Genomic DNA, 19,181 nt, shown 5'->3' with positions numbered 1-19,181 from the left:
GGGAAATAGACTTTTTCTAGAAGGGGAGATTGACACTTTCGACATTTCAACTAAATAGAGACAAACACTTGGAAAATGGTGTATAGTGCAGAAAACAATCTTGTATCGGCAGGGAAGGATGAAGTAAACAGCATTGTTTGGTTTTGGTTTTCCTCCCATTTGAAAGTCATTTGCTCCTAAAACTGAAGAACAGTAATTTCAGATATACATGTTCAGTTTCTCAGCTGGTACAAGTGTCTACAGATGCCCCAATATACATAGCCAACAATCTATCCTATTACTGCAGATAAACTTTATGTCACTACTCACATTTTCCACCCACAGAGCTGGAGAAAGTCCCGTAAAAATTCACAAGCTTGCAGAGCCGCACCAATCCCTTCCTGTATGCTCTTACGTGGCTTAGTCTTTTTGGCCTACATGATTGCAAGCTTTTACACTGTAAAGAATGACAAGGGACAGGACTGTGAATATATATGCAGAGGTTACATTCAGAGAGCTGGACTGTTTTCTTTCATGATTAAAAATCTCAAACTTTATTCTCAGCTCGTGTAAATCAGCAGAGTTCTGTGTCACCAACTGAGTGATACTGCTTTTGTCTGCAGGAACCAAGAATGTGGCCCAGAGAGCTACAATAATATTTTTAAAACACTTAAACTCCTGACAACAATGGCAAGGATGCGCTGTCTGAAATAAAAGAACCTAACTGCATTGCAGAGGTTTTGTGGGACTTAAGTTCTGTGCAAAGGCTAGAAATGCTGTTTTACCAGTTTCTCAATTTCCCTGTACATTGAAGGGTAAACATGTACAGGAATCCAGTTCAAAGCTTTGTGCCATGAAATGAACAGCTGTAATAGATGAAAAGCAAAGCTACTCATACCTAATCTGCTCGCTCAGAAGTGGAAGCTTGCTAAGGCATCCTGCGCTATCACCATATAGTTCCCATCCTCTGCTCTTTTGTAGGAAAGGTACAAACCAAATGAATTGTCTGTTGCAGATGGAGGCCACACCTACATGCTAAATAAAAATGCCCAGGCAGCTATAGCATTGCAGCAGTGTATGCTCCCTGATACCTCAGCAGACTTCTGAGTTTTCTTTCCTCTGTCTTGTTTGTGCTTTTAAGTAGGAACAAGTCAGTCCAAGTCCCTGGCACTCTGCTCTTCAGTGATCATAGTGACATTCCAGCTCACACTCCTTTTAGCCTTTTTTTGGCTTTGTACCAGAAAAAGATATTTTCTTTACCCTCCAGCATGTTTGTGAACATGCAACATGACTTAGCATTGTTCAATTTTGCTTACTTGTTAAACTGTTGTAAATTGTTCTAGTGACACATTGTAGTTTTAATGGAAGAAACACAGGCCTGATCTAAAACCAAATTTTGTTCTCACCTGCCAAATGTACTGTCATAGAAGATCAGCAATCTCTTGAGGAAAGAAGTGAATAAAGTGTGTAAGTGGATAGATAACAACTAGAAATGCCAAGTACCTAGCGAATCCTGCAAAATTGTTGTTATTCCCCCAGTTCTGTCTTTCATGAATATGTCCCAAATGTGTTGTTGTGTCTACAACAGAGTGGCAGGCTCCTTCTGTTGATTTGTACTGAAGTCGTATTACCAAAGGATTTTAAACCCCAGATCAGGCAGAAATTTAATTGAGCACGTCAATTGTTTTGCCCAGCAGACCTCTCTGCTTGCGCTGAGTTTTTATGCACACACACGCCCACAGGGTGAATTCAACATAAGGAAAGTATGCCACATTGCCTTCTTGTAACCATTTATGGTTGGTAACAAGAAGGGGAGGGGGTTCTGCAGAAGCCACCGAAAAGACTTTTGACCTTGCACTATAGATATTGGTACTGTCCCCAGTTTTCAATAGCATCATTCCAAGGGTACAGCCCACTTCCTCATCCATTAAAAAGCCATTCTTAAAATTCCTTCAGCAATCACATTTTGTTACAGTATGATGATGATAAGTTGTAACTCGACATACTGTAATAACTAGGATTACCTTGCTAGATCTAGATGTCATATTAAAGTCAGCAATAAATACCAAGTTGAATTCATCATCTGGACAGGAAAATTCTAAAAAAAAACTTAAAGAAGTCAGGTGACCTTTAGCAAGCTGTCCCTTTAAGCACTGTTCATCCTCTTAGACTCATCTTACTCTGAATATACTGGGGAAAGAGAATAGCTGCCATTCAAACAGCAAAAACGATGCAAATGTTTCTTGGTACAGTTTCTCAGTAACTTGTTGCCCTCCTACCAGAGAAGGGAGAAATGAAACGTATTTGCCTGCCATCTGAGTGCCTATGGATGGGTTCTGCACATCCTCACACCCCGTGCTCCCTCCCTTGGAGTCCCACTGGCAGCTTTGGGCACATGGACTTGTATCATTTGAAGGGACGTATGAGAATAGGAGATTTCTCTGAGCACTGGTCTCGGCCACCCCACAAGCCCATTACAGGAGCATGAATGTTCAGAGGTCCTCTGGGAGCAGTGTTGTATCCAATTCCCTTTCACAAGGATAGCTGGGTCCCCAGAAAATACAACCAAGAATTTATCCTCTCTTAAGTACGGTGATTTTGGCCCGGCACCATGGCAGTTAGCATGAGCTTGAACTCCCCCTGAGGACTTCCATTACATACACAGAGTCGTCACCTGGGTTAAGAGAACATGTTACAAACCACATGCAAACAGGAGTAAAACTCTTTCTACTTTCTCTTCTCTCAAACAGTATCATGTTCCCTGTTCCCCAGAGCTGTTTACTGCTTCCTATCCCCCACTGTCAATAGCTGAGCTTTCACTGAGGTCTAGCTCCAAAACTAAAAATCTCATAGCAGTAGTAACAAGGAAAGTGATGAGGTGTGGCTGTTTCTTAAAACCTATGAAATAGCCCAAAAGCTTTGCTCCTGTTAAATTTCTGTGCCAGTATAACTTAAATTCTCTATTCACTGGAGAGCAAGCTGGAGCCTCCCTGGGAAATGTCTTGCTGTTCAGTCTTTTCTTTAATTGACCTCCACTGGCTTGCATCAGCACAGAGTGTTTGAATTAATGAACTCTTGAGAGATTTGTGACTAGTCAGAGGGAGGTGAGAGAAAGGGGGGAAAAGGCCAGAAAACAGTAAAGGTTAGCTGCTAATTTGGATAAACAACATTTAGTCAAAGAGGGAAAAGAGCTTCAGGGCATTTTCATATATCCTGCTCTTATGTCTCATCACAAAAGGTGGGGAGCAAAGTGGAGAGAGGGTTGTGTGCACTGATAGTTAGGTCCTGTAATTTTTCACTTTGGTTTCTTCCATAAAGAATAACCATAATATTTCAGTGAGGTAACAAAGCAGGCAACGATGAAGTGATAAGGCAACAAGCTTTATTGTGGCTGAAGTAGAGCAAACTTACCGTTTCACATTCAACTACATCTCAAGACCAGAATGGCAAAACATCTCCCTCCACTTTACCTGGTGACAGTGCTTTAGTTTGCTTCGTTTCCCATGCTGAGAACAAAGGGTTTTGTGTTAAAATTTCCCTTACAAATTAGCTTACTATCAAAGACTGTAATGTGCCCATTTTTATCTCCAGTGATCCAAAATATAGAGGAAAGCTTCACCTCCCATGAAAGCAGTTTACATCCATTCACACTAAAATAATGCGCTGACTCACAATAACATTGTCTTTCTCCTTCGACTCACAAATCTTCACAAATAGATAAACAGAAATGTATATGCACAGGTGACACACCCAGAAAAAGCGAATCACCCCTCCAACATTAACAGAAGTGGGAAAAAACTCTTTGTCATACTTCAAAAACATACCAGTCCTTCTGCCATATTTTTATAGTGAAACCCTTATCATGGCTACCAGTCCTTTAAGAAAACTTCTGCCTTAAAATACCTTCCAAGTTACCCTTGAAAATTTTCTGAATTCCACAGTGTCTCTAACGCCTGGGAGAATTTATAGGGAGCCAAGGGGTCAACTCAGTGAGCAAAATCCCTTTCTACCTGCTTGGAGCACCACCTCCTTGTGTAGGCAGTTGCATCATGTCCTTGGATATGTCCTTTTCCTGTAACTTTCCTTATTCTCTCTGTCAGAAGAAGAGCTCATTTTCAGGTATAGTCCATGAAGGATTGTGCAGCATTAAGTAATTTTGACCCAAGAGACCATAACGCACGGGTCATAAAAATAAGCTTCAAGGTGAGATCTCAGGTGAGCTGTACCCTTATTATGAACTGACATTGAATGGATGCTTGCACTTAGAGAGTCTGTTCTGCAAAGCTGTCTGCCCAGCTATTACTGCTGTTAAGATTTAAGGGTGTTCCGTGTAGTCCAGACATACTGACAGACCACAGTGCTTAGCAGCTCAGGAGAAGTCTGTGCAATAGCATGAAAAGGAGGCAGGGCAGTTTCTAGCAGTACAAATAATGTAGCTTTTATTATTAGCTTAAAAAAAAAAAACACAAACAAACAAACAAACAAACAAACCCCTCAGTGTCTGTCCTTTTCTTTCCATTTATTATGGTCATATCTGCACTTTGGCTTACAGTATTGAGTATTGTGTGTGTGTATGTTTATGTATGTAAATATATGTAGATTTATGGCTATATATTAGCTATGTGGTGTAAGCTGTGGATTTAAGGACTATTTTTTTTACAGCAAGAGCACTGGCATAGGAGTCAGTGCATCATATTTCTGCTCGTAGCTGTGCCATGGGCCTCCCAGGTCATCTTGAGCTGGTTGCTCTGTCTCTGTGACGTAATGAACACACAAACACCAGGGTAAGTTTAGGGATCAATAACTTCAACTACTTTTTTGAGGACAGGCTCCCTTCTTATACCATTAGCTCTACAAGCAGTACTTTCCCACTATTCATTGGTTAACAACTTTGCCCCGCAACAGCAAACATTTAGCAGCTTCCATGTCTTAAGGGTTGGAGAACAAGCAGTTTGAGACACCAAGGCCTCTCCTGAATCACCCTTCTTTGTTCCTTCTAACTCGTTTACAGTCGTCATGGTTTCATCGTCAGGAGTCCGATGTTACCACCAACCACGGGGCTTGTCGACCCCCATGGCGATACTCCCACATCTCCTCCTTCTTTATTAACAAAGAAAGCATGATTAACACAAATTAAGACACAGAGAAAAACTATCTTTAACAAACTTTGTAACCACATCCCTGGGAGAGGCGGGCACTGAGTGCTGCCCAGCTGAGGGACTCTGGCTGCCCCTCCAGCTCCTGGAGATCCTGTTTGTGGGTCCTGCATGTGCCAGCGGGACCTCCCCATATGTTGTTTTTTTGTTTGAGCTGGAATCCAAACCATGGAGGAGAGTGCTGTGATCATGATAAGGCAGATGATGAGACGGCCAGACGGACCCATCATGCTGACACCCATCTAGGACCGGCTCCTGCTGAAACACAAGCATACCCTCAGCCCCAAGTTACTAGAGAGTAGGGCCCTTCCCATTGATTGGTGCTTTAATTTTTTACCATGACTTGTGCCCTTTCTTTAACTGAGTTTAAGGTATTATGATTAAAATGTTTGTGAACTGGAGGACCTTCCTCTGTCCATCGATTTAAAAAATTAAGAACATAGCATGCTTTAGCTATCCTTTCCTGGGGGGTCATACCCATACTCCCCCTTTTTTGTTTTTGAAGCATAGCTTTTAGGGTACCATGGGCCCGTTCAATAATTGCTTGACCTGTGGGAGAGTGGGGTATACCCATCAGGTGTTGAATGCCCCACTGTTGAAAAAAAGTGGGTTGCGTGGGCCACATATCCTGGCCCATTATCTGTTTTAATCGTTTTTGGGATTCCTAATGTCACAAAAGCTGACAGAAGATGTTTACACACATCCTTTGCCTTTTCTCCTGCATGGACAGATGCAAAAATACAGGCAGAAAAGGTATCAACTGAAACATAAACATAGTGAAGTTTTCTGAATTCTGGCAAACGTGTAACAAACAGTCCTTTAAATCTATTACTATTAATGTCCATGACTGGGGGAGCATAATTGGAGATGGCAATCCTGGTTGAAGTGCTCCCATATCTCCCATGACTTCATTAATTTTTCTCAGATCATATATCAGTCTCCACTTTCCATTCCTTTTCTTGATTACAAACACCGGCGAGTTCTAGGGGCTAGTCGTGGGGACATGTCTCGCTTTAAGTTGTTAAGCAACTCGGCCTTCAGGCTCTTTGTATCCTATTCCTCCCGGATCAAAGGAAAACAGATCCGGCTCCTTTTCAGTGCCTGTAGGGCCTGGATCAAAAGGAACGTCCAGGTAACCAGGCAGCGTAACAGCAAAGGTCTGTGTTGGCAGTAGGAGCAGGTATGCCAATGGCGTAGCAGGCGGATCGGCAGACGAACCCGCAGCACCCTCACTATCTGGCAAACCACATGTTTCTGATTGTGGTCCCACATGGCTTGTTAAAGCCTCAGAGATTGCTTGCCAGGTGCCGAGCAATCCCGCCACAACCTTGTCGTTTTTAGTAGCAGAGTCCAAAAGCTTGACCCCAGTTTGGTCCTATGTTTCAGGATCGTAAACTGTCTGATTCGTAATAGAGGGAATAATCAGGAAGGTTCCCAGGACATTCTTTGTTTCTAAGAACATATGACTCCCCATAACGTGCAGCTGCTTACCTTCGGCCAGTGAGAGGCAGTTGTGTGCGCGGGTCCGCTTCTCTCAGCTTCAGCTTCCTTTCAGCACGGGATCTGCTTCTTTCAGCTTGCTGAGTTCAGCCAAACCTATCTTCATGAGGCGATCAGTGTCCCTGTTCCTGTCCTGGTCCCTGTTCAGTTAGCCTGTCCCTATTCATTCATTTTTTGTTTTTGTCCCTGTTCTGTTAGCTTGTCCCTGTTCCTGTTCTTCAGGTCCCTGTTCTTCAGGTCCCTGTTCTTCAGGTCCCTGTTCGGGCGCCATTTGTGGCATAATGACCACACAAACACCAGGGTATCTTTAGGGATCAATAACTTCAACAACTTTTTTGAGGACAGGATCCCTTCTTATACCATCAGCTCTACAAGCGGTACTTTCCAACTAGCTATTCATTGGTTAACAACTTTGCCCCGCAACAGCAAACATTTAGCAACTTCCATGTCTTAAGGGTTGGAGAACAAGCAGTTTGAGACACCAAGGCCTCTCCTGAATCACCTTTCTTTGTTCCTTCTAACTTGTTTACAGTCGTCATGGTTTCATCGTCAGGAGTCCGATGTTACCACCAACCACGGGGCTTGTCGACACGCCAGCAATACTCCCACATCTCTGAGCTTCACTTGCCCCAGTAGCTCAGTGGGAACAGAGATGGAAACCGCCACTGTAATAGGGTGTACAAGTACTTGAAATTACACGGGTTGCATGTTTCTGAAGCAAAGTTGGGGCAGCTAAAAATAATATCTAGTAGTCATATGACTTCAGAGGAAGAGAATAATCAGCTTTTAGTCTGCATTGCATTCAGGTATCATCTAAGACTGGAAAATGCACAATAACACTGAAATTTCATAGTGTGCTTATGCACTTGACATTTTTTCATGTATAACTAATTATGTGCACCATTCTTCACACCCAGTGAAGGGATACAGTGAACTTCAGTGCTGTGAAACATGTGGGTGATGCACCTAACTTGGTTTTATGCATTTGTGAACACAAGAACTTACCTCAGGTTTGTCTCATTTTATCATATGGTGCTCGACATTTACCATTATTTCTGTGATTTTAACCCAGACCCAGAGCACCACAGAAGCCATATCAGCTGTTAAAGACCCTGGTGCTGCATTTAAGTAAATACCAGTAGTAAATTTACATTGGCAGCAAAAGTACCACTGCCTCAGTGGCCCTTGGTGCTCTTGCATGCTTGATGCCACCTAGACATTGGCTTGGCATGGCATGTTGTAGTGTATCAGCAGTCATCTGCCTTCACCTGTGGAAAAACTTGCTCATCACTAAGATGAGCACAAACACAAGAGTCAGCTAGTGTCAAGAGTTGACAGAAGCTGTGAAATAGAGCCAGTCATTTTTTGAAAGGCCTCTTCCAGATTGAAAAGCTTATAGGAGTTCTTGTTTCCCTTGTAGACATTTAGAAACGCCGTTAAATTGACAGGATTTCATATTTTCTTGATGTCATCATACTCCATGTAATAAGACATTTTATTAAAAAATATCCCATTCTGATTTCAAATAGAGTCTAGGCTTTGTCCTGGAATGATAAAAGCTGAAAAGTGTACAGATAATATTGGTGATTCATCCTTAATTCAAGCTGTTGTGAGGAAAAAAAAAAAAAAAGAAGCAGATGATGGAAGTAAAGATGGAGTCTCACCCTTAGAAATTTTTGGCTGTAATCATAATATTATTTTAGTATAAAGATTTTCTCTATTCGCATAGCCTGAGCATAGATTTAAAAGAAAAATTGGAAGAAAAATTCTGCTGTGCTATCTGAATGATAATGTATCAGTGCCAACAAATTTGCCAGCTCCTAGTACTAGGGCTGATAGAAAAAACTAGCAATTTGAAATCACATTTGATAGGAGTTGTAGGACAGAGAGAAGCCTCACTCACAGCATAATTGTGGTTATACACCAGGCTTGGTACAAGTTTGTATTTCTTGCTTTTGTTAAAAGCTCATCTGTTAATTGTACTGTGTATTTGGCTTGCAGGTAACTTAGGTTTAGGTATCAGAGTTGCAGGATGAAGAAGCAATTCTGTTTTGTATGAAGAGTGAAAAATTACATTTTTAAATCTATACATGTTTCAATCTATTTTATTGCACCCACTGGTTTTTCTGACTTCTTTATTTATTTATTTAAATTATACCTGCTGTATATGCATTTTTCTTGTAAAACAAAGGTGACCAGAACATGGAGTCTAAGTTCAGAAAGGCATGCTTCTTACTGACCTCAGCATAAATGTGCTATTTGACTGACTAGAGTATGGCTGGCCTGAACACAGGTATATAAAATGGGGCTTTTCTTGGGATGCTTTTGGAGGAAATAAGAGGAAGTTTGTAAATCCTGGGTGACAAACACATGCGGAGCAGCTCCTCGCATGAGTCTTCATGCCTCCCACAGAAGATGGTGTGTATGAGAAAACTGTCTACTTTTAAGATCTTTGCAATATTCAGAAGTTTCTAATTTGTTCTTTTTCAAAACAGCAAGGAGTTTTTTTCTCCTATTAAATGTTGTAATTTACCTTAAAATGACTTTGGAGACAATACATGAATCACCAAGCTGCAACTTGATCGATGCCTGTTGTCCTAGGCAAGGGCATTATGTGGCAGAGTGTAGAGTAGTGCTCCTGGATACACTTTTTTTTTCCCATGATTTCTCTCTATTCTGTGCGTGCAAAATAGTTCAGCTGTAGCCAGGAGGGGTAGAGCATGGCTCCTGTTCTCCTGAGCAGCTCTGAGAAGATGGGGCATTAGCGCAGCTTTGCAGACTCTCTACGTACGTTTGAACCCACTTTGTGAGTGAGAGCTCAGAACTATCTGTGTAAGGAAAGCAGCCCCACTGTCACCTCCAGGAACAACCCTTTCTTAAAAAAGAGAAGAGAGGCAACCATCCATTGCAAGGCCGATCACACAGGAACTTAAATGCAGAGGCAGGTTGGGGTGATGGAACAAACTTGCACCTGGATGATGGAGGGAAGTAGTCTTCTTTCTTGTGATCTCACAATTTTTTCATCCTCTACTTAGCATCCTGTCTGGTTTGAGTCTTAATTCAGAATATTCATCTGAGAGATGAAATGCAAGGACCTGAGATACTTAATTTGGGATGTAGGTGGAATTGCATTCAGGAGCCTAATTACCTTTGCAGAAAAGAGTCTCAAGTGTTTTATTTACTTCTTAACTTTTCACTAGTCAAAAGAGTGAAGTATTGCAAAGTTAACTTTTTCTAATGGTAGTAATAGCATGATATACTGTCTAGCTAATTGTTAGCAGGATGCGATTGTTTTTCCTGGTAATATGATTACAGATGTTTCACTAATGGAGGATTAGCAGCTTAGGTACATCCATGTGCACATATCTGTAGTACCTTTCTTCAGAAACAGTTGTGTAATTCCACTTGACACTAACCAGCAAGCTGTGCATCCAAGGAGAATTGATCCCCAAAAAACAATATCTGTCCTTGGCCATGTAACTGGCTGGACACTATGTAGACTACCAGCACACTACTGTTTCTAATTTGAGAAAATATTTTTGACTGTGGCTGCCCATTCTGCTGTGGAATTTGAAAGAACTGGCTTTGGAACAGTGAAGAGGCTTTCCTGACATGATACAATCCACCCTTGTAACTTTTTCTTTGGCTTGTAGTATGCAATATAAACTGTTAAAGTCAAATATGCTGTGACAAAAAATTGAGCTGCAGCACAAAGTGAAAAGTTCAGCAAGCAATAGTCATCATCCTGCCCGCCTTTTCAGGACATAAGGACAAGTCTGTGGAGTATCAGAATGGTAAGGAAAGTTGTTTGTCACTTTTTGCATATAATTCAGGGCAGGAAATGCTCTGTTCCTGTGGCTAACTCTTCTCAGGCAGTACTAAAGCACACACAGCAGCTCAAGGCAGGGGAGCGTACAGGTTGTCTGAAGTTTTGTTGTGGTCTTCATCTCTTTCTGAGACATCCGTGCACTATGTTTCTTACATTATATCTAATTTCTGCCAGGGGTGATCAACCTCAACCAGGGATCAGGGTCTCCAGCCACAGCTGCTACCCAAACAACAGTGTGCTGCTCCAGAAGCAAGGTGGGATGAAAAACAAAGTGCTGTAGGAAGCAACAGATTATGTATCTCCCAGGTAGCAAGTCTGTGAAAGGTTATATAAAAACAACAGTACCAGGAATATCTGAACCCTCTTGGTATGGCAATGATGGTTGTAGTAAAACAGATCACCAAATAGTACTTTGCAGGGAAGAAGGCAAGTCCTGATGTCTTTTTGCACTCCTTCCTCAAACCTGCAGCTGAGTCAAAGGCCTACGGTAGAAGAGCTACGTGAGAGGAAGATCCTCATCCGCTTCAGCGACTACGTGGAAGTGGCAGATGCACAAGACTACGATAGGAGGGCAGACAAACCCTGGACACGACTCACAGCCGCTGACAAAGTAAGTGAAGCAACTTGGGGAAAGCCATGTCATGAATAGCTAGAGCATGTTGTGGCAAACAGCACCCCTCGGGTCCCACAGCCATCAAGGGAGAGACTTCCATGTGAGCTCCCTTCCCACCTCACCAGTGGTTTCTTCTCAGTTCACAAGGTTTGTTGTTTGAGTTATAAATCTGTGGCAAGAGGGCTCCTATATGTGTGGAAACCTAGCAGTGTTACACCAACTGAAGAGAGGAGAGAATATCAGAGCCTTTGAGGAAAAGTGTTGATGGCAGCCCTGTGGTATTTATTTGTCTTGCCACATAATCCTGCCAGCTGAGAGCACCTGCAAGAGTTTTTCCACATGACAGGCCTAAAAGTGCAGTGTGACAGCAGCCCTTGACAGAACTGAGCAGGCCTAGGTGCAAAAATGCCAGCAGGTCAAACTGGCAAAAGCACTTCCACCCCACTGAAGCCAGGTAATTTCTCCCTAGTGGGTTAAGACAGAGGTGTTTGCTCAGGATACCTGCCCTGTCCCACAGATTATTTTAACCACTAAACAGAAATCTCATGAGCCCTGCAGATGAAGAAGGTATTCATGGTACTGAGTGCACTGTCCTCTTAGCATCGGTGGCACCTTCATAAAGTGGTGCCTCTAGTGTTGGCACAGGTGGAGAGGAGTTAAATTGCTGGAAAATGTTAGCACCCTGAGGATTTTAATGGTGCCTCAGGAAGAAGATTTAAATGCTTTATGACAGCTGTAAGAAAAGAGGACTATGAGCCTGGTTGGTGACTGATGTGCTTTACAGTCACAGTATGATGCCCATGTAATTTTAAAGACATGCCGGTACCTGAATTTAAGCCTTGTGTATGTCTTTGCTGTGGGAGTTGTGCAGTGATGGAGATCATGATGTCCAGCGTTTAGAGAAAGGAGCAGGAATCCTGGCAATGCCACTCATCTGTTGTGTCCTTGGTTTTGTTCAGAGGAAAGGACAGCCAGTTTTATTTGTTTAATTTAACCAATTGACCATTGTAACCACTGTTTTTCTTCTTGATAGAGGCCCTTTTCAGTTTAGTTTTCAGATAAGTTAATGTAGCATAAACTAATCTGGAAAAAAAAAATACTTCCTCTGGACTGTCCACAGCCTGTGACATAGTGGGTTAAATTAGCTATTCCCAATTCACCACACCACACTAGACAAGATCTCAGTCAACTGACTTAGCCAACCTATCAGTTATTTTCTCCCATTTGGTAGATGAGGCAGGGAAAAAATCTCCAACAAGTTCTGCCATCTTTGAGAGATCTCCGTCTGGGATGAAAAGCATGGAGAAACTTCACCAGGGAAGGCAGAAGATGTGGTGCCCTGCGAGGTCTTTTCTCATCCTGCATCTGTGAAAAGAACAAGTATTGAGTATCACTATTAAATGTAGCCCTGTAAAGAATTCAGTATGAAGGAAAAGTATTTTGAAGTCACTTTTTTATAATACATGTGCAAGGTCAATACACACATCAAAGGGCTCAAGTTCTCCAAATCAACCTTTTCTCAGCAAAGCAGAAGAAGAAAATATGTTTGTCATATAAAAGTCCCCTCTAGCATAAAGAAGCAGATACATATTCTTTTTTCACATTTTGGTCATCTGGTAGGGTATTCTGATTTATGCCATTCAGAGCACCTGCTTTCCCCACCGTGTCCTCTGTTGAAAAAAAATAGCCAAATTGCAACCAACTCTAAAATACCTGACAAAGCTGCAACATCCTATAAAAGACTATTTTCTTCCCAAACTTTGGTTCAGTGACTGCCTTCATTGATCGGCACAGGCTAGATTTATTGCAAAAATAGATTTTAGTAATGGGATTTTCTGTTTCTCAGTAAATCTTTCTCTGTGTGCTGGATGTGGGGAACTGTGTTCAGTCTGGCTTCATCTTTACCAAGTCTGACTGCTGTTGGAGGAGTGAAAAGGGCACTTCTAAATCTTACCAGCAGTTGAGGGATGCAGGGGGTAATAGATTTCAGACCTTGTGGGAGTCAGCAGCCTGTATGACCTCCTTCACAGTTGCTTAAGCAGCAAATTGGTCTGCTGAAGGCAGGCCCTGAAGCTGCTGCATAACCATCTCTTTGCCCAGTGATGGAGGCAGAGCCTGACAGATGGAGGCAGAGCCTGACAGATGGAAAAAAAAAAAAGCTCTGTAGAAAGAGCACAAGGGACCTTTTCTGTAGATCACATGCACAGGATCTCTCACTTAGGGTTTGTCCAAGCAAAGGTAGTTGGTGAATGGATCAGTGGTTGCAGCAGAATCCCTGTTCTGGACTCATGCTCTTCATACTGGTTTAGATTTCCTTAATCAAGAAAAATTCCTGGCAGACACAAATACTGCTTTCAGCCGCTGATTCCAATGTTCTCAGCAGTGGTGCACGCCTTGAAGTCATGGGAGCATTCAGCCACAGCAGCACCTTGCACGTCCTCTCTATACACTCACAGCAAGGCCCACTTATGAGCTACGGATAGCACAGGGCTGTGAGAAGCCTGTAATTTGGGACTTGGGACCTGAGCCAGTTCTGCTGAATTCCCTCTCCACCAAGAAGCTGAATCCCTCCAAGTCACCCCTTGTTCTTCAATATTTCTCTTCCTGTCACTCATCCCTAGTTTTCTTTTCCCCAGTGGACAAACCACAGAGGCTATAGGTAAGCAGTTCTCCTGCTGATGCTGAATACAATTTCTGCTGGATTAGAGCATCGGATCGGTTCAGCACATGGCAGAGCTGGGGCAGAACAGAGGAGGGGGGCAGAGGGGCACATCCAAGGCAAAGAGAGGGGACCAGGAAAGCAGTGCCAATCCCCTTCCTTCTCAAGTAAGCTCAGCCCCTTTAGGTGGCTTCACCAGAGGAAATTCAGGACCACATAAAGGGGGGAAGACATCTCAAATACGAGTCTGGTGAGACCCAGCAACACCAAGTTTACTCACAGTCCAGCTCTGAAACAGCACACAGTGTCTGAGAAACTCTGGTGCACGTTTTTTTTTCTCATGCTTATGCTAATTTGGATTTTGTACTTGAAAGTGTTTACATAATAAGTCCAAATTGCGACTTATGCATTGTCTACAATACTGGGACTATCTGCATTGTCTACAATACATTTCCAAATTGATCCATCCCACTCAAGCATTTATCTCTTCCTTTAATGCAATTTAGAACATTTATCTTTCTTTTTCATATTTTAAAGTTTTTTTATGTTGTCTTCTCTCTCTGATAATGTTATCTGCTTCACTATATTAAAAATATAATGCTTTGAGAACAAAGTGAACCCATTTTGATCTCTCATTTATATATTTATGAGCTTATTTGTCTCTTACAGGCAGCCATTCGAAAAGAGCTTAATGAATTTAAAAGCACTGAAATGGAAGTTCATGAATTAAGTAGGCATCTAACAAGGTAAGCTGAGATTTTTTTAAGACTAGCAATGAATACTGTCGTTTTCCAAAAAAAAAAATTAAAAAAATCAGTAGCTATTTCTTGAGTACCCTCTGAGTGCTAGACACCATTTAGAATTACAGGCTGTCAAAGAAACTCGCACAGATGAACTCATACTGCTGTATTTACAGGGCTGTATACAGGCATGTGCATCTGTGTAATACAGTGTAACCTCCTTTTATTTTGTTTTAAATCATCATGCTCTAGTGCCTGTCAGTTCTTCTGATACCAAGAGTAAATAGTGTTGATGTGTGAAGAGCAGAAGGACAGGGAACTCTTGTGGAGCAAGCACACAGAAAGGGATGAATGAGTGACTGCAAATCAAATGCTGTTGAGTGTACAGCTGTTCCATGCTATTCACTTCCATGCACAGATCTTTTAGTCCTGTCCTCCACATCTCACCATAGGCAACATAGTGGGAAAACAATGAGATCTGCATTGTAAGAAAGGCACTTTTTTTTTTTTTTAACACTCTTAGACATTTTGGGTTGGAACAGTACAGAGTGAATGAATTATCCATGACCCCTAACTAACAACAGTCCTCTCCAACAAGCTAGGGCCAAACCACACTGGCAGGTCAGGACACTTCACCTAACAGTCTGAGTAACTCTGGCTTTGAGACCCGGATGAGCTGAACTCCTGGAAGTTCATCTGAAGTCAGTCTTTTGCAGATCAACATTAACTCACACTTACAGATATACATTAAAGACAAGTGGTAGGTTTCAAGACCTAGTGAGACATTCAGGACAAGTGAGAGTGAAATTGCGTGCAAAACTGGAGCTGCCCTTGTATTAATACGTTCATCAGATAGGTGCTCATAAAAAAAAAAATGCAGTTAAAACTTTTAAGGAAAATACAGAAAAGCTTAAGGCAAAATTAATTTTGTATTAGGGGATTTTTCTGTATATAAATTATTAATTATATCAAAATTCACCACATCTATTATGCATATCCCCTTGTGGAAACGATATACCTTCAACTTCCTATCATGGGTGAGGATGACTGCATTGGGATGTGTAATAATGAAGGACTGCTAGAGACAAGGAAGCTGCCTTCGAGAGCCATGAGGTCTGGAAGAAGCTTTGTGGTGTGCAGTAGACCTGGAGCTGTTGAACCCAGTGACTGAGGTGTTGAGGGACATTTGGCACACTCTCTCAATCCTCCAGGAGAAAAGTATCAGTGACTAACTTACAAAGGATGAGGCTGTTTAAAAGGAGGTTGTTGCTTCAAGGAGTTGCGCTCCAATAACTTCCATGAGGCATTTTAGCATCCCACAAAATTAGAGACTGGTTTAGTTTTCCAGGAGATTGCTCTACCTGCTTGGCTTTTGCAGGTTTCTGGGCAGTATTTGGCTTCTCTTCCACTGCTGGGGTGAGCAGTCACCCTTTGAGGTACACTCAGTTTGTGTGTGAAATCTACCAAGTAGCTTTGACCCCGTTCAAATCTGGGTCAGGAATACTCAGAGCTACAGCTAATACAATAGAAATTGAACTAAGGGTTTGTCTGAAGTTCAACAGCATTTACTGGCTAGAGAAGTGGCCTCAGGGAATATGCACTTGAAGGAAGCACATTTAAACAAAAGAGAGTAATTTCCTTAAACAAACTTAGATGTATCACCATTATAAATTCATTAGCAAGGCAATGAGCTGTTCATATCATTAAGCAATGGCATGAGGTGGGCAAAGAATGTAAGTTTTGCTTTTCTATTGGGAGTGATTATTTAGAAAAACTTTTTCAAAAAATTGAAAAATCAAACCTTAAAAAACACATTTGCACAGTTGACAAACACGAGCCTCCTGACTGTGCACTTGCAGAAAGGGTGGCCATTTGAGCCCAGCTTTTCTCTTTATCCGCAGACATTAAGGAAAAATTCTTGACCGGTATATAAATCATCTTCCTGGCTGAAGAGCTTAAGGTCTGGCTAAATCACACAATTGTTTTAGAATCAGGCATGGTGTGGTTTGAAGGAGGACTAGCTCATCTGAAATGACACACTAGGACCAGCTGGACCTAAAACTTTTCAGTTTTCAGTCGATTTTGATGCAAACTGCTAATGCCTGTGAACTCTGAGTCTGGTGAGGACCAAGGAAATATCAGTGCATGTTCTGGGTCCACAGTGCTGGCATAGCTGATGTCAGTATTGCAGGAATCCATCTGCCTACGTTTATCACTAACTTGTAGAAATTAGTGTTTTGTTTTGCTTTGTTTCTGGTTTTGTTTTTTATGTACAACACGCGTGTGAGGATATTATCTTACTTATTCTCTTCTTTTTTCCTCTTGCATTCTAGGTTTCACAGACCGTAGCAGTTCAATTCTACCTGACTACTATGCCATCTTCAAAACATAACTAAAAGGAACCATAAGTGCTGGTATTATTCACTTCCCTGTTACGTACAATGTAAATCTTCTGAACTGCCTTTTTTTTTCTAAAGAAAAAAAGAAAAGAGTAGAAAATAAATATTAAAAAAAAATTGTATATACATGTGATGGGTACTGCAGCATCATCAGACCTGCTGGTTCAAGCTTCAATAACAGGAAATACCCCTGGTGGGAATCATGCCAAGACTTGGCATCCATGTATAAGACTTTCCTGGCATGTGGATTTGCCATACATGTTCAAGCCCAGCTGGTGGGGCATCCATTATTTCATCTTCAGACACCCCTCATCCTGACAAGTCTCTGTCAACTCAAGAGTCCTGAGATAGCGTTCAGGGAATCACTGGCCTGGATGAAGCCTCCAGCAGACCTGCACCTATAGCACTAAAGTACTTCTGATACCAAACACTCCTTTTAGTCTGCAAGCGCCTTACGAGAACAGTGAAGGAGCAGAACTACAGGCCACCCCATCTGCAAATGCCATCTGACTACAAAGGCATTTGCTTTCCCTGGAGAAGTTATGGCAGTGGTTGGCTCCCAAGAAGAAAAAGGCATCATCTGTGAAGAACAGGACTCCCTGCTGAAGGCTGGTTCTAGCAACTGCTTATTTTTCATCTCTTTCAAGAATAAATTTCTAAACCCAGGTATGAACCCAGCAGCAGTAAGCTACAAGAACATTGAGGACAAACAAGCAAAACCCATCTCTTCATAGTCACTTGCATGGCATTTGCTCAGCTTGTAGTTTGTTTTTAACACTCAAGCCTCATGACTGTGTAAGGGCCAATACACCTCCAGCAGTGAGAAAGACCAGGACACCCACCTGCTCTGCAGAGGGGGCACACAACAGGGAGACCCAGGGCTTTGATAGCGAGCTTCCCTGCACCAGGTGTTCAAAGAATTGGTCCTAAACATGTACTGAGAAAAGCATGACAGTGTGGTGCCTGGCCTAACAAAAGGAGTCTGTTGCATTGCTATGGAGTTGTCACTGGCATCTACAGCTGAGGCATAAGGACAGAAATCCAGGGGTGTTCCGTTTTGGTTTTAATTTATTTTTATTATAGTGGTTTAACACACAAACTGACCAAGTAGGGCTCAGAGAGCTGGACACTCTGGGTCTGGTTTACCTACCAACTTAAGCATGTGCTTAGCACTAAGGAAGCATGCAAATAGTCTCACTGAATTTAAGAATAGATCTCAGAGGGTTGATTGAAGACACATTTAAGTGCTTTTCTTAACCTAGGCCAGCAGCTTCCACATTCAAGTACTTAACTAGTAATAATGACAGCAAGCTTGGGTAAACATTGTCAAGGATTCCTTTCAAGATCTTAAAAGACACTATCATGCCACATTTTGAATCAGTGATCCAAAGGATTGTAGCAACATTACTGTAAGAAGTTCCAGATTATTACTTCATGACACCTTTTTGCTTCTGAACCAGCTATTATGCTTTGAAAGTTTGAACAGAGAAGCCAAAGTGTTTGTTTTGTTTTAAACTGCAGCATTACTATTTCTGTTACTTTATTATTTTTTATTTCTGTCTTCCATGTATCTATCAACTCTTCTGCATTCCCTTTCTGCCTCCCCTGCTGCCATGCTAACATTGCCGTTTATTAATCGCGGCCTGAGAGACATCTCACCCATCAGCATTTTCTGGCCAATGCTGCATAACGCCAATGACTTCTGCCTCATCTCAGGCCTCAGTCTCATTCCTCTGGTCACAGGAGTAAAGCAAAAGAAGCTGCATGTAGCCCATGGAGTCACTCTAGCATCCAGCCTGCCCAAACAACACTGGCAGGAGGCTAACAGACTCCATTTACGCTTTGCAGTGGTACTCACAGGATTACCGCACAGATTTGTGCTCCATTGGAGACAAGTGGAAGTTTAAAAAAAAAAAAAAAAGAAAAAGAAACAGGAAAAAGGGGAAAAAGGGGAAAAAGGGGAAAAAGTTGGTTTCTGGTGCCTCAGTTTTGAGGCATCTGCTTCTGATGTGATACTCTTCCCAGACCAGGCAATGACTCCAAAATAGACACAGTGTCCCCTGTATCACCAGCTCACAGTGACTTTAGGTTCATCTACAGTGAAAGCCTGTACTGTGTATTGTTATCAGCTCAGTGCAGCAAAGCCAGACTACTCATAGTCAGAAATATACTGCTTTGCAGTTATGTTCCTGAAAAGCTGGGGTTCGTGATTTTAAAATTTATTTCCATGCATATACAACAAGACCACATTACAAGCTTTAAGAAGGGAAAAGAGAACTGTAAACTTTTGGTCACACACATCGCAT

At 42.0% G+C, this 19,181-nt stretch overlaps 1 protein-coding gene across 11 annotated transcripts in view; it reads left to right on the top strand.

Annotated features, from left to right (window-relative positions):
- Positions 1 to 18,807, top strand: part of PHACTR1 (phosphatase and actin regulator 1) — a 376,918-nt gene extending 358,111 nt beyond the window's left edge. For 10 of the 11 annotated variants that reach the window (XM_040546889.1, XM_040546892.1, XM_040546891.1 and 7 more), the window contains 3 exons: positions 10,934 to 11,074; positions 14,406 to 14,482; positions 16,810 to 18,807. In XM_040546889.1, the coding sequence (XP_040402823.1) occupies positions 10,934 to 11,074; positions 14,406 to 14,482; positions 16,810 to 16,825 (234 nt within the window). In that variant the 3' untranslated portion in view covers positions 16,826 to 18,807. The other variant, XM_040546894.1, reaches the window with a different exon arrangement.
- Positions 18,808 to 19,181: the final 374 nt, after the last annotated feature.

The sequence above is a fragment of the Cygnus olor genome, chromosome 2, assembly GCF_009769625.2.
Source record: "Cygnus olor isolate bCygOlo1 chromosome 2, bCygOlo1.pri.v2, whole genome shotgun sequence".
Classification (NCBI taxonomy): Eukaryota; Metazoa; Chordata; class Aves; order Anseriformes; family Anatidae; genus Cygnus; species Cygnus olor.
This window is presented reverse-complemented; position numbering and strand designations above follow the sequence as displayed.